The following is a 16,643-nucleotide window of genomic DNA, read 5'->3' on the forward strand; positions in this document are numbered from 1 at the left end:
AATTGACAATCAAAATAATGATCTATCCAAAGATTCCAAACCTCACTATGTTTGTGTTAATACACTGAAAGTGGATGTGCATTCTGCTTTACAAATTTTGCAAAAGACAGCTGAGGTATAGAATCCTTTAGGCTATAACCATAACTTAAGACTAATTTGCATGTTTCGTGTACTCGTTATATGCATAAGCTGATCTTTATATGAGAAATATCACTCTCTTGAATGTGTATCCATGATAAGCACAAACATGTAGATAATCAATTTTTGATAGCATTAGGAACTTGGAATGTTGACAAAGATTCATGGACATGTTGATGCCTTTGTGACGTGGCTTTTCCTTGGTGCTTTTCACATTTATTTCATGTGGAGAACTTCATGGATTGCAACTGATAACGGGAATGCCATTTCTTTGTACACTCTGAAATAAACTGAAGACTGTCATGTTATTAGGTCTGTTCTGGCATAATATCTCTCCTATGTACACTCGTTAACTCATCTCTCAGGCATGATGTATTATATGACTGCAGGTATAACAAACGTAGAGTAACCCTCCTTTGTAGCATAAAATAGGACTCCTTTAGGGGTAGTAGTCAGATGGGAACGAAATGACCAGCTGTAGGTTCATGGTTACACTGCCCTCTTGACAGTCCTTTTGCGCTGACTCCCTTGGAGGAATTCCTAGTATAACCATTCGGATTTGTTAAACAGGGTTCCAAGCTGTATGTAAGGAGATGAGTCTCATAATCAAATGAGAGCAATCCTGCCCTGAAGTCAGAAGTGTTGGTAGAAAGAGTCAATATTGCAACCAGCGAGGAACCTCCACCAAAATCAAGTAACTAAGATACGACTCTGGATCTAATTACAAGATTTCCAACCTTCCATAGACATATTGCCAAGGTCTGAACTATAAGATCGTATACTGTGCATAATTCCAATAGGTCAGAGACGATCAACCTTATAGGAACATTACAGCTCTATCCATCTGGTTTTTCATTGTCATATTCCAAAAATGCAGACGTTTTTAGCACCTCGAAAGCTGAGTAGGAATCAGCAGCTGCAACAAATACGAATCTGCCAGGTATAGTCACTTCTAGTGGTCTGTTATCTACCGGAATACGAAGAAGCCCGGACAAAATGACAATAAATTGAGAGATAATTGCCAAATGCTGCTCAGGTTTTGGAGCAGTGCATACATTGTAGTTGAAATTGGCGTTTGCATCCTTATCAGGCTTGGGTATGCAAGGCAACCTGCAAACATAACACTCCAACTCGGAACAAGTAGCCATAGGCAGTTTTCCAGTCTTGTAAACGCATCCAACAGGATTCAAACCTTTAAAACACGTCTAAGAGAGCAATGACAGTAAGCCCGACCTCAACTGTAGGGTGTCGGAAATCAGCATGAGAATGGCCTAGTCCAAACTACCCAAGGAATGGTGGAATACCCCAAGCGTAAAAGGAACCAACTAATAATAAATAAGTGAATAACCCCACTGGGAAGTAAAAAGACACACATATATATGGGGTGTGTTACATTATCAATTCCTTGTTTGTGATGGAGGCTTCTCAAGTTCACCATCTTCTGCACTGTTGTGCAAATAATTTTCTTGTCCACATTTGAATTGCTTTCTATCTCCTTGCCTTCTTCCACAACTAAAATATTCTATTTCTTGGATTGAACCTGCTTACAATTCTTGGGATCAAATCTATATGCAGCATCCAGTGTTTTGCTTTAGTCATTAGCATGACCATAAATGATAAAATAATGGCAACAATCATTAGGTCCTTGCACACATGTGCAATGGTAGAAGTCCTCATTTTTGCTCTCTCCCCTTCTTCTGTATGCTCTTCTTGGAAGGGACCTGTTGATCAAGTTGCTTCAAACCACTTGGCTTCCCCTTTTTATTTCAAATTTCAATGCATTGGGCTTGCACATAAGGCTCATCTATAGAGTTGGACTTAAATAACATTACTTGCCTCCCTATGTGACTATGAAGGACACCCAAGTATTGCTTGATATTTGTAGCATCAGATAGGAACATCCACACAGGTCTAGGGACCAATGTGTGGAAGTTGTCCAAAAAAAGCCCTTTCTATTTTGTAATTCACTTTAATTAAAGTTAATTATTAAAGTGAAAAGTCTTTCAATAGTGAGCTGATTAATGTCTAATAAAATGTAAAGTATTTACATTAGTGATTTAGAATCTTAGATGTAATCTCCAACATCAATAGTGATTTAGAATCTTTAGATGTAATCTCCATCATCAATAGTGATTTAGAATCTTAGATGAAATCTTCATCACCAATTGGGATTTAATCTCAACCATCAATATCATTGAGAGATTAGGGTTATGAAGATGTGGTCATCAACTCAATGTTATCAAAGAAAGACAAAGTGAAAGGAAAAAACACAAAGTGTGATACACACAGAATGTTAGAAAAACACAAGTAAGAGAGTGAAAAGGGAATTTCACTTAGTGTGTAAGTCCAAAGGAGAAAAGAGGACAGTGTGAGCAGTAAAAGGAGATTAACCCATCTCTCAAAAATTGAAGGGGCCATACACAGCAGGTACAAAGGCAACTTCAGGAGGTTGTACAACCAGCAAAAGAGGAGGGCAGCTGTACAAATTTCTAGGACAGAATTCAGCAGCAGCAAGAGGAGTTTTACAACAGGTATTGGCAAGGCCATACAGGTTGTACGGTGCACGAGAACTGCCAGATTCTACTGTAATTTTTCTTGCTTTCTCAATGGGCTATTTTCCCAGTTTGGGGGCCCTTGTAAGCTTGGAGTAATTTTAATGAAAAGATGATATTTGAAGGGCAGAATTTTCTGTGAGTATTTTGGAGATTGGTTTTCTATCACTTCCATTGATTTTTTTATTTCTTGCTAAATTTTCATCAAGTGTATTTTATTTTATGAGCTGAAGAATTTGATAGGAATTAAGTTATTGGAATAGAGATTTTAACATGATAACAGAGCAAGATCTCTAAGAGAAGTCGATTTCCATGTAGTTACAGAAGCAGATCTGAAGGCTAGAACAACATATCTCAGTATCTGAAGGTTACTGCAGCAAATCTGAAAGCTACAGCGACAAATATGAGTTTCCAGTAGACATATCTAGTGCAAATCTGGGTATTCAGCACGCAGGTCTTGCAAATCTAAGTGACTAACAAGGTGAGATTGATGTTGTTATGTTGAACCAATGGTTGCCAAAGTTAGAAGTTCATTTCAATGTCCATAACATAGGAAAATAGAAAAATATATCATTTGCTCGACTAAAGTTAGGGCCATGCCCAAACTTGGTGGGAAAGCCACACAACAATGATGCTAGAGGGTGATCCCCTAGTGACTAAGTGGCAAGCATTTAACACTCTCATTAAGTCCCAATTTTACCCTATTGAGTTTGAAGAGGACCAATGGATCCATTCGCATTACTTCTCTAGCAGAAGAAAGGGACAAGAATACAAGAATATACCACTGAGTTCCGAAAACAAGCCATTATGTTGGTCATTTCTCCCAAGAACTCAGATTTACACATCAAGTATCTGGGTAGTATCCGCAATCATCCAAGGACAAGTGATGATGTTTAAACCTAGGAAAAATGCTGAGAATTGTGTGCAAGCACGGTATCTAGAGATGAACAAGAAAAGAATACAACTAAGTGGTTCCGGATAGAGAGATCACCAAGACAATTCCAAGGAGGGAAAGAAGAAGTAGAAAGAAAAGGATAGGAAGATAGTAGCCAATGCACATCAATGCTACGATCCAAGCAACCACTATAACCATTGTATTGATTGTCATACTAAAGATAAGCGTTCTAAGCAAAGTCCAAAACTAAATCCAAAGTATTGCAAGAAGAAGGCCGAGAAGAACATGCTAGTTGTGGATTTAGGCAACTAGGTAGAGAGAAACTCAAACATAGATGCAAATATTGTTTATACCACAATTCAAAAGTAGGTGAACTTGAGTAACCGCCATCCCAAGGAAGACAAGGAGATGACTATCAAGATTTAGGTCGAGAAAACAAAGGTGGATGCTCTAATTGATTTAGGGTTGCAGCCCACCTCATAGCAAAGGATCTAGTAACTAAGCTTGGATTGGAAGTTCATGACCATCCTAGCCCATACCCATTCTTCAGTGTAGTGTTTGGAAGCCCCTACACTTACATAATGGATGTGATCTTCAGAAAGAGAGCAAACCTATACCACTTGACCATGTTGAAATTTCGAAGTCTAACCCGTTAGAAATCCCTACTACATTATCTGGTTTATTTCCCCTACTTGTTTATTCCATTAACAAGTTATTTATACATATAAATACTGAAAATAAACACAAATGCAGCCTTAACTCATATATAGATCAGCAACTGAAATACTAGACAGACACACAAGGGACACCGTTATTTTTGAATTTCCCCAAACCATTTCTGGGTCTTGGAGATCTCATGTGCTTTAGCCTCTCCAACATTTTCATGGCTAGAGCACATCTGCTGCTACCACAAATCAACAGACCAAGGATACAAGTCTTTCATCATCAATTTGCACAAAGGTAAATCCAAGATCTCTCTTTTAAGTGCTAACCAGGCCAAGAAGCTAATCAATTCAACTAGGTAGTTTGCAATGGTCTTCTTAATACAAAATTAATTAGAAGATGAATCAATAAAGATAAAGGCATCTTTGGGGAATTTACTAAAGAGAAAAAACACCAGTTGTAGGAGGACCTTAAAGGGTTACCACCTAAGAGGAAACCAAAGCATAAGATACATTTGTTGCCTAACTCCCCATTGCCAAGCACAACATTTTACAAACAATCCATACTAGAAGTGGATGAATTAAAGAAACAAGTGCAGTAATTGTTAGAGTAGATAGTAATTCGAATGAGTACCTCACTTTGTGGATCACATGTCATCATAGTCCCCCAAAATGATCATACTTGTAGAATGTGTATCAGCTACAGTGCATGAATAAGATCACTCCCAAGAATTGATACCCTCTACCCACAATCGATAACTTGCTAGATTAGTTGCAACATGCCATGTATTTCCACCAAGTTGAATCTCAACTTGGGATACTACCAAGTACAAGTAAATGAGGACAACACTTGGAAAACCATCTTCTAGAAAAGGCAAGGTTTATATGAAAGGTTGGTAATACCTTTTAGTTTATGTAATGAATTAGCTAGATTTATGCATTTGATGAATGATGTATTGCATCTGTTTCTAGATTCGTTTGTGATAGTGTGCTTGAATGATATAATGATATTTAGCTCTACCAAGGAAAAGCATATCTCACATCTCATGTAGGCATTACAAACCTAGAAAAAAGCATCAACCATTAGGAAACCTTGAGAAATGTGAATTGCCTACCAATCCTTGGTGTACTTGAGGACCAGGGTATATGATTAGCAGAGGGGAACACAAGATTAATACCACAAAGATGAAGGCCATCATCAAGTGGCCAACTCAAACCAATGTTACTAAAGTTAGAAGCTTTGTAGGAGCAACACAATACCTTCAAATGCTTTTAGAATCCTCTACAACCATGGCTACACCACTCCATGCCATAACAACAAGAAACAATAGTTTCCAATTTGGAAAGAATCCATAAAATACTTTTGAAGAGTTGAAACAAAACATTAGTCAACCACCAATTTGTGCATTGTCCAATTTGGAGAAGCCTTCAAAGTGGAGACAAATGCAAGTGGATATGATACGAAAGCAAGCATGATGAAAGGAGGTCACCCAGTATGTCATCATTCTAAAATGTTCCATGGTGGAGTCTTGAACTACCCTACATATGACAAAAAAACTCTAAGCACTTGTTCAAGCTATTAATAAATGGAAGAACTACTCAATGGGCAAGGAAACCAATCATCCACATGGATCACTAGCCATTATCATATCCCAAGGTAAGCTTCAACAAATAAGAGACTACAAGTAGATGGTGTTTGTACAACAATTTCATCTTATCATCAAATATAAGAAGGGAAATACTAACAATTTGGCAGACGTGCTTTCACGGTCTCCCACCCAAAACACGACTTTTCACCCATGATACACACAAAGACAAATAAAAAGAAGATGAGGACTTCTAGGAGGTATTTAAGCAACTACAAGGCCAAGTTCATGTAGAAGAAGGTGGTAATAAGGTTTATTACCATCTCTAGAATGGGTTCCTCTACAAGCTAGATAAGCTCTATGTTCCTAAATAAGAAAGATTGTAACTTAGCAGGATGGTTCTCACCTCCAAAGTTGCAAGGCATTTTGGTGTTGGGAAAATAGTGGCCAACTTACAAAGGTATGTGTATCGACCCAAAATGCAAGAAGATGTAGCTCAATTTATCCAAGGATGGATATTTTGTTGTACTAACAAACCTAGTAATTAGAAGCAAGGTCTATATCATTCTTTACATGTACTTGCTAGATCATAGGAGAGCATAGCCATGGATTTCGTGGTTGGTTTGCCAAAAAAACAAGAGAGCAGATGTCTATCTATTTGTGGTAGTCGACAATTTAGTAAGATGTGCATTCACATGCCTTGCAAAAACACCATGAAGGGACAAGAAGCAACAATCATTTTCTTTGAAAAGGCTTGGGTGCACTTTGGATACCAAGGAGCATCATCTCAGATAGAGAGTAGATTTCTCAATGCTTTTTAGCCTACACTTTGCGAGAAAATGAACACCAAGTTGAAAACATCTATAGCTTTCTATCCACAAAAAGCTAGGCAAACAGAAGTAGTGAATAGGACATTAGTTCATCTTTTGAGGGATTGAAATTAGAAGCATCCAAGGCCCCCGAACAAAAACTTTATTTATATTCAACATTCTTATAATAGAGCAATCCATACTTTTGTTAGAATTTCCCGAACCCAACACCCGGTATTCAGTTCCCAGCAATTATTAACTAAACGAATACACAACCAAGTTCCTAAACAAAAATATTTAGCCGAAACAAAATTACTCGATCTAAATCACATACACATAAACAGTTTTTGTCCAATCAATAGTTTTTCATTAATATATTAATCACGGAACTTTACTTGGGGCTCCCATCTTGGGATAATGGCCCAACTGAGAAAACACAAATTACAAATCTGATCACCAACCTCTCTGCACTCTCTCGAACCTAGCACACACTCACTGAGAAGCCTCTCTCAATCTTGTGTTGTTGTTGTGTCGTAGCTCCTCAACACTTAGACTCAATTTATAACTTTCCTGAGCTAAGATTGACGGCCAAAATTAGCTCGTTACGTTAACTGAAGATAAGTGATTTTACTTTAGTTAACTATCCTATCTTTATCTTTCTCTATTTTAATTCAAGTACAAGTAATAAATTTAGCTTGCTTTACATGCACATCTCATGCATGTCACATGCAACACATTCGCATGCGTGCAACTCACTTGCACACTTTGCATGTTGCATGCAAGCTCCTAAAGAGGCAAATCAAGGTCCTTCTAGTCAAGACAAGACTAGAAGTACCTTTGAGCTACAAAACTCAACACTTCCTCTTAGCGAGGGAGGTACTTCTAGAAGAGCCTCCTCCACCTAGATCTGTCAACAACACCACCACGTTATCCGTTTTTGTAGCTACTCCCTATGAACTAGAAGACTTCCCAGCTACCTACTTTGGAATCTGATCTAATGACTTGTTCCTACCAACCATGCTCCTAGGATCCTGCTCTTGAGTGTCTAACAATGTCATATCATACCAACTGAGGCTCCTGGCAGTACCTGAAGAATCACTCTTCCTCACCACCTATTTCCTCTCAATAACTGACATTGTTCCTGTATCTAAGATCCCCTCGGATATACCCATAGGTTCTCCCAACAACCTATATGACTGCCTTTGTCTGATGCCAATCACTACAACTGCATCCAAGGTTGCTCCCTATGAATATAGAAGCACCTGTCCATCCCAGAACAAAACTCTATATCCAGCATCCTTTAAGGTTGATACTGAGAGCACATGTACCATCAACCTTAGAACAAATAACATCCCTATCACCTTCAGAAATCCTCCTGACTCTAACCGGAATCTGACATATCCAACCCCCTTCACTACATGCGTGGTGCTAGCTCCACAATTCACATGGCAGTCTGAGTCTATCTCTAAAACACTGCAAAATACTGACCTCATCCTTGTCATGTGACTAGACATTCTACTGTCCACTAGCCATAACCCACAGTCCTCATACACAACACTACCATGGGCAGCTACACAGAGTTCCTTCTCGAATTTCTCTGTAAAGTCATCAATCTTAGTTGATGTTGATGCAGCCATCTGATCTTCCTCCTTCTTCTCCTTGTATGGACACTGGCTCGCATAGTGACCAGTCCTGTGACATGCAAAACACTTCACTTTGCTCATGTCCTTCATGGAAGTAGATCCCCCACCTCCTTTTACTTTACCTTTGCCCTTTACAGCAAGAGCAAAATTCTCTTCATCATCCTTTCCATCACGTTAGCCTGCACTTTTGGAACATCTCGTTGTCTCTTCTTATATGAAGTCATCCCACAATCTATCCCAACTAGACAGATTTACCGATGCAATGATCCCATCAACAAAGGCATCCCATTTCGGAGGAAATCCACTCAAGGATGATATGACCAACTCTTCACTACCAATAGTTTCCCCCACTCCTGCAAAGTCATTTCTAATATGAGTGATCATGATTAGGTATGATGCAATTGTTTCAATTTCATATATCTTGGTGTTTCTCAGTTTCTCCTTCAAACACCATCTTTTTGTTTTGGTTTGTATTGTGGTAAAATTTGGCTAAGGATGCCCACATCTCAAAGGTGTACTTCTTCACCATCAAATGAGGTATAATATGGTTTCTAATGGAGTCCACGATTATTCTCTTGACCTTCACGTTCTTCTTATTAAACTCAACCAACTAAGTAGGATCTGCAGGAATTGGGACAACCTTCTCCACGATGTCCCACAACTCTTGCTCCTTAAATAACAAAACAATTCGCTCCTTCCATGGGCTGAAATTTCCTGCCTCGTCCAACCTGTCCTCGTAACATAGCCCAGTAGCCATCTCTGTCAAGCAAACCAACAGTTAACTTTTCACCCTCTGCACATTGCCCAGGCCCACTGCTCAAGCTTGTTGTTGTTGTTTTGTGGCACTGACAATGTTGTTTCCTTGGCACTAGACCCAACTGCTTCCAACGTGTTTCCACCCTAGCATCAACCTGGTCTCCACAAATAGCTCCTTGTCAATGGCACCGTTCCTTATCTGGATCGGATAACACACTACCCTGATGCCTTTCTTTAGTAATCTCCCCACAGCAAAGGCCTACTACATGACTCGATCTTAGACAATTTTTTTTCTGCAATGTTCACCTGCACTAGTTACCTATCCTTAATGGTTGCTCCTCCAATCGGCTCACTGTTGACACAATCCTGTCAACCTGCTTATCAGCTCTTGTGATTTCACACTTGCTTGCTATGGTGGCTATGTTTGCCCACAGCTTGACTGATGCGCAAATCCTTCTCGTTGACCTGTCACACCAACCATGTAGTCTCTTTTTTGGATGTTAGCTACTTGTTGCGGTCAAATTGTTGTCGATTGACCCTCCTATCGGTGGCTAGTCCATTGTACTTCGTGCAACCAATCTGGTTCGGTGCCGCTAGCCCGAGTGCTTTGTCGGCTTCTACTGTAGCCAATTTCCCTTTATTGGTGCCACTAGTTGACGGGTCATGTTTGGCTCCTTGGTTTGTCACTATGTCGTCGACAGGCCTGCCAACTTGTCCTAGCAACAGTTGCCCTGGTGGCTGATGGGCTGTCATCCTGGTTGACGGCTGGTTGTGTCAAGCTGTCGACCAACCAACACGGCCCCCACGCCCAATTTTTATTATTTTATTATTTATTTTTTAATTTTTTTCAAAAAAAATGGACCCCTTTATTTCTCTTTACATTTTTTAACTCGCTCGTAAAAAAAATTGTCCATGAAAAAAAACTCACAACCCAAAAAAAAAATCTCACCGCCTTTAAAAAAATTGTTCGTATGATCCCAACCAACCTGGCTTTAGCAATTCAACACAAACTCGGTCACTTGTAATTCCGAGATCGATTCAAAGTTGGTGCTCTAATACCATGTTAGAATTTCCCGAACCCAACACCCGGTATTCGATTCCCAACAACTATTAACTAAACGAATACACGGCTACCTTCCTAACCAAAAATATTTAGCAGAAGCTAAATTACTCAATTTGAATCACATATACATAAAAAGATTTTTGCCCAGTCAATAATTCTTCATTAATAAATTGATCATGGAACTTAATTGGGCTCCCATCCTAGGATAATGACCCAACTGAAAAAATACAAATTACAAAAACTGATCACTAGCCTCTCTACACTCTCTCAGACCCAGCACACACTCACTAAGAAGCCTTTCTCAATCTTGTGTTGTTGTTGGGTCCTAAATTCTCAACACTTGGGCTCAATTTATAACTTTCCTAAGTTAAGATTGACAGTCAAAATTAGCTCGTCAAGTTAACTGAAGATAAGTGATTTTGCCTTAGTTAACTATTCTATCTTTAGATTTCTCTACTTTAACTCAAATACAAGTCATAAATTTTGTTTGTCCTACCTGCACATCTAATGCATGTCACATGCAACAAATTCACATGTGTGCAACTCCTTGGCACAATCTGCATTTCACATACAACCTCCTAAAGAGGCAAATCAAGGTCCTTCTAGTCAAGACACAAGACTAGAAGTACCTTTCGAGCTACAAAACTCAACAACTTCCACCAGTAAATCCCCTTTTGAAACTCATTTTGGATATTTGTCACCTTCATCCTTTGATGTTGTAATTGAATAGCAAGGAGCAAGGGAAGACACCATAAGCAAAGCATTGAAGGTTGGAAAATTATTTGATAAGATCAAGCAAATCCATTTGCAAGTACAAGAGGCATTGAAGAATTTGCAGAAAAAGTACAAGTCCCAACATGACCAACACAAAATTGAAAAGACATTCAAGGTGGGAGACAAAATCTTGTTGCATAAACAAAGAATGGCTCTATAAATTATGGCCCTTTTAAAGAATTGGAGAAGGTAGGTGATAATGCCTGCAGACTTGGTCTACCTCAAAATATACACATTTACTCAATAGCAAATGTCAAAATCTGAAAATCTATGAGATTTACATGTACTGGGAAAATGACAAGCAAGTCTTACTTACCATAGAGGTCTTAACACCAAAATTTCAAGCAGAGTTAGCAAAGGATACAATTTCACAGAAGTCAAGAACAGCTAGATGGGGGTAGCATGAACTCTAGCAGGTTGGCTTGAAAGGACAACTTCCAGGCAGGGCCAAATGGTACCACAGGGAGAATGTCAATGAAAATTTTCTTCATCTCCTTTGTAGAAGTTGTTGGGGATTAAAAGCCTCCAAAAATGGGGAGCTATGATCCAAAATGGATCACTAATATTTTTCATCTATTTTGGTACTTTCTAGGTGGAAAAAATGGAACTAATGGCTTGTATGTCCTGTCTTGGTAATTTAGGGTCCAAAAACTTCTAGAGCCCATTTGAGATATTGAACAGTAATTTTTAGGGTCAAAACTTTGCAGGCATAGTCCCTAGCCTCTCAACATTGTTCTATGCATCAAAAACATTCCAATTGCACAAAGAAAATCTCAACTGGAATTCAATGAGAAAGTTATGCCTCCTGCAAGTTAACTTATGTTGTTGATTGTCATGATGCCCTCTGGATCCCATGCCAGCTCCTACTACTCACATATGTAGAGCTAGTCATATGTGGACTTTCGAGAAGGTTCTAAAGGGTCTGAAATCATAACCCTAATCAAAAGTTGAGGTATTGCAAAATCCAAACCCTAACTCTAGACAGCCCTGACGTCGTGTTGAATATAGAGCTGCTAGGAAAGGAAGAGGTTTCATTCCTATTGTACTGATTCCATACTTGAGAAAAACAAGGGAGTAAGATAATGGAGCATGACAGAGGAAACAAAAACTTTGTAAGATCTGTCATGATGAATTGTTCCAGTGGAACATCCACAACATTGTATACATCATAGAATCTCCCAATGCTTCCAGAAATCTGTAGTCAATTTCATACAATACCAACTCCTCATGTGTGAGTGATGATGAACTAACGTGGCTTTCACATGGCCTTGTGAGGCATGCTCGATGGTTACCACTCCCAATTCCACCTTTTATCGAGACCTAAACCAGAGAATTTTCAGTTCTGATCTGTTAATGTGAATTTTATGATCTAACACGAAGTCCCTCCTCTAGGTCCCAAATTCTGTCTTTCGCATTCCAAAGCATTAGTAAAGAAAAATAGGAACAATGTAGATCCATTTTGGATCATCTCATGTCAAGGAGAAACCATCATTCATTGAACAGTCCATAGTTGCTTCTGCTTCAAAATCATTCCATCCATAAAATTTGGTTTTCTTGTAATTTTTGGATAGAGGTAACGATGCTCCGATAAGATCACGTTACAACATTAGAGGGAACAACAACAAAAGAGATCTCAAGTAAATGAATGCAGACTGACCACATAGCAGGAATCCATAGAAACTATAATAAACAACAATTACAAAAGAATGGGAGAAAGGAACAAAGAAAAGATCCAGAAAACTTTCTAAGCTGTATTAGTCTAATGAAAACAACTCAAGACAAAGTCTACACTCTAGACTGCATAAGCAATAGAAAACTCATATAATCTCTAACTGCAGGATTACAACTCACTGCCTGTATATTCAATTTTCAAAATATTATTATATATATTACACATCTGACACAACCACTAACCATTTTGATATATTTATACTCTGCATTCTACAAATTTCGAAAGGAATTAAATGGAGCTCCCTTCAGTTTTCTAGATTGTTGCTGGCTAGAATAGTTAATTAGATCAATACCTGCATCTGTACAAGAACTTCTGTTTTTATTCGTCGAGAAGCCTCACTCTCATTACTTTCTCCACGTGTACCACATAAAGAATCTATTTCATCAATGAATATAATAGCAGGTGCAGAATCACGGGCCATCTGAAATAAATTTGCAACAAGTTTCTCACTTTCACCCATCCATTTTGAAACAAGGTCTGAAGAAGAAATACTGCCAGTTCAACATTACACATAGTACCATGGTCAGCCAATATCACAAAAGCAGTGTGCATAAATTTACTTTCTTCGTGCAATATGAATGCTTGAAGCTTTGAGAAACAAATCAAATTGGCTTGTTTGAGGGATAACTATTACCAGTTACCATTCTCTAGGACATGCTGTGAAGGTTTCATGTAATATATGAAACTCCACTGACAAATATACTAATTAAATGTTTATTTGAAGGAAACACATTACAACTAAAACATCATGAGATTAAACACATTAAGCCAAGATCACAAGGTGATAAAGGCTCTTCCTACTCAGAACATGCAATACCAATCAAAAAACATTGTAGCCCTATACTGCTGTACCTAACTAGAAAGCAATGACTGGCAAGAATCAAATAAAAACACGAGTAAATCATACAAATTTGCTTATAAGAACGAAACTAATACAAGTATGGAAATACTGTCTAGATTCTACTTTCAAAAGAAGTGCACTGACCAATGACATGTACAAGCCATCCAGCTTTCTCAAATAAGGAATGGGGAATTCTCCAATGTTACATGAACAAATAAAGTTTGGATCTACCACACAAGCTCATGCAAAGGCTACAAGGCTTACCAGCTAGTGAACCACATGGGAGTTTGAGATTTCAGATCAGCTGTTGGACTTACCAACTAGCAAGTCAAACATCTAAACGTTAAAAACTAAGTGCAAATTGCAAAAGATGGCAAATTCTTGTTTTAAATGTTTTGCATGTCCATGTTTTCAATGTTGATAGTCTTTCATTAATAGTCTGCCTATGAAGATTTGATCCAAAATATCTTGACAGTCCACTCACCAGACAGCAAACACATCTTCGTATCTCCAACAGTGAAAACAAAATAAAGAAATAAAGAAAATACAAGAGGGGCATTCAGCAGTATTTGGCAAAATTACTCTTGCACATTAAGAAACTTATAATAATTAGAGCATTTTCAGTGTTATTGAATCTGTCAGTGCTGGGGACTCAAATTACAGATCCAGATCAGCTTAGATCCACCCAAGGTTTGTTTCATTTTCCTGCACACAGACTGAAACAGATGCCTTCAAACATGTCCTGAGCATATTCTGTGCGTCCTGCAATTTTGAAATGTTTCTTGTCCAGTCCAGGTAATGTTAGACTATGGATCTAGTCAAAAAACGTCAGGATTAACTGAATTTTGAGCTTGAAGGTTTTATTCCAGTGGATTTTAAACCCAGTTGAAATCCATCAAACTTTATATGAAATTCAGTAGACTGCTAAAGAAAAAAGGATGACGACTGACCCAAGCGCAAACAGGCATGCAGAGGAATGGCCAAAGGTAAACTCAGGTAATAACATATTGAAGCCCACTTAAGTGTTGCCTCTCCTTGATTCTAAACATGATAATATTTGTGAAGAAGCAATTTCCAATTCCATCATCTACATGCACATTGTTGCCATCACTGCCACTGTGTTAATCCACAACAATTTTGTTAGAATTCCTTAAATGCAATGAATGATAGAATAGGGGCAAGCTTATAAATTGTGTGCCTTGCAAGAAAGAATGATGTGACAGAAAGAACCAATGAAACCAATGCTGATGTGCCCACAGATTGACAGCTGAAAGAGGGCTGACATCAATTCAAGAGTTTCTTCAAGATTCTTCCTTAGCTTATTTCTTAACATATAAGCTAATATATGTTGCTGGCATCGATTCAAGAGTTTCTTCCAGCTTCTTTTGTTAACATATTCCTTAATATATGAGCCAATGTTTTCCGAGTTTTCCGAGCATTTTTCCTGGTCAATTTTGTTCAAAAACCAGTACAGATTTTTTAAGATCATATGTTTAAATTGTTTAATTTGCAAAGATCGACTGTCTCAAGGGTTTTTCAGGGTGCTGAATCCATTTATGCATTCAAAAGTGTATTTTAAAGTTTTAAACAACAAAAAATCACAATCTTGCTAGAAATTGTATTGCCGGATTCCAGCCAAAACGTCATTTCGTCTATTAGTTAGACTACACCGATATATATATATCAGAGATTTAAAGAATGCATCGATGCAAAAGTTTCAAGCTTCTGCATTAACATATTCCTTAATATATGAACAGTGATTGCCTGGATGTTGAGGTGCGTGGATCCATACTTATGGGTATGACTCTTGTAGAGCAGGTATGATGTTCAATAAGATGGAGTATTCTTTCAGCTTCGTGGAGAAACTAAATTTACAAGTTGTAGATTCAAAGGATGTTAAAAGGTGTCACAGAAAACACTATTCATGTAAAGAAGGGGTTTTAGCCTTCGAAGTTACTCTAAAGTGTTTTCACCTTGCTAGGAAAGTGTCGGGTTTCATAGCCCCTTGGCGATACTTCATAGACATATGGATTGGCTCGGTTAGAGTTCTAGCATAGCGTCCTTAACCAGGACATTGTTGCCTTGATCAGCATGATGACTAACCCCTTGGGTGCACATAATGGGGAGTTTCTTACTCAATCAAAGGAGGTACCTACTTAGAAGGAGCGCTAGGCACTTGCAGTGGGGAACTTATGTTAGTTTTTGTAGCATCAAATGTGTTTTAGCCACGAGATTTGGTGGAGAGGCTAGAATACATGTATTCTCCAATATCCAGAAATCATTTCCAGAAATTCCACCTAGAGACGACTTAATTAGATTTACTAGTCAATTTTTAATATTTCCTAAGTCTAAAATTAGTAAATATGATTAATTAATCAGAATTAATTAAGTCATAGTGAGAATGTTCTAGAAAAGTACATGGATCGGTTTCTAATTAATCCTAGCCATCGATTAAGATTTAATCATGGCCGTTGAAGTCTCAACGAAGGATTATAAGAAGAAGTCGATGGGGCTTGGAGAAGAAACACCAAATCCGTTTAGCATTTGATTTTGCTGGAAATCGATCTCCAAAGTAGCAACATTCAGTTGTCAGAGGTGATTCAGTGAGATCGAAGTAGTGAGAGAGGGGCAGAGATAGTGAGGTCGGAGGAAGCTTTTCCAGTTCCAATGAGTACATTGCAGAGAGGCAGTGATTGCCACAAAGAGGCAGCGCAAAGCCCTCTTGGGGAGATTTCCATTTTGCTTGGGAGAAGGAGAAATTCTGAGCCAAAAGTTGGGCAGAGGGTCCAGAGGCAAAGAGTATCAGTTTCCCAGACAGCAATTGACGAGACAGTAAGAGGAGACATAGTTCCGAGCTTGTGGGACGCAGTAATTGTGTAGGTTGACGCAGTGACTGCGCAGAGGGAACAAGGGGCAGCTCAATTCCAGTGAGTACATTGCAAAGAGGCAGTGATTGCCACAAAGACGCAGCGCAAAGCCCTCTTGGGGAGATTTCCATTTTGCTTGGGAGAAGGAGAAATTCTGAGCCAGAAGTTGGGCATAGGGTCCAGAGGCAAAGAGTATCAGTTTCCCAGACAGCAATTGACGAGACAGTAAGAGGAGACATAGTTCCGAGCTTGTGGGACGCAGTAATTGTGTAGGTTGACGCAGTAACTGCGCAGAGGGAACAAGGGGCAGCTCAATTCGAGTTGA

At 38.6% G+C, this 16,643-nt stretch overlaps 1 protein-coding gene across 3 annotated transcripts in view; it reads right to left on the minus strand.

The window, feature by feature from the left end:
- The window catches only part of LOC149190966 (protein SUPPRESSOR OF K(+) TRANSPORT GROWTH DEFECT 1), a 63,312-nt gene that overhangs the window by 11,264 nt on the left and 35,405 nt on the right, over positions 1-16,643 (minus strand). For all 3 annotated transcript variants that reach the window (XM_089412319.1, XM_089412318.1, XM_089412320.1), the window contains exon 4: positions 12,903-13,101. In XM_089412319.1, coding sequence (XP_089268445.1) covers positions 12,903-13,101 — 199 coding nt within the window. The remainder of the gene's footprint in view (positions 1-12,902; positions 13,102-16,643) is intronic.

Source organism: Pinus tabuliformis, chromosome 3_1 (assembly GCF_031772625.1).
Source record: "Pinus tabuliformis cultivar Carrire ecotype Pingquan chromosome 3_1, CPIR1, whole genome shotgun sequence".
In the NCBI taxonomy this organism is placed as follows: Eukaryota; Viridiplantae; Streptophyta; class Pinopsida; order Pinales; family Pinaceae; genus Pinus; species Pinus tabuliformis.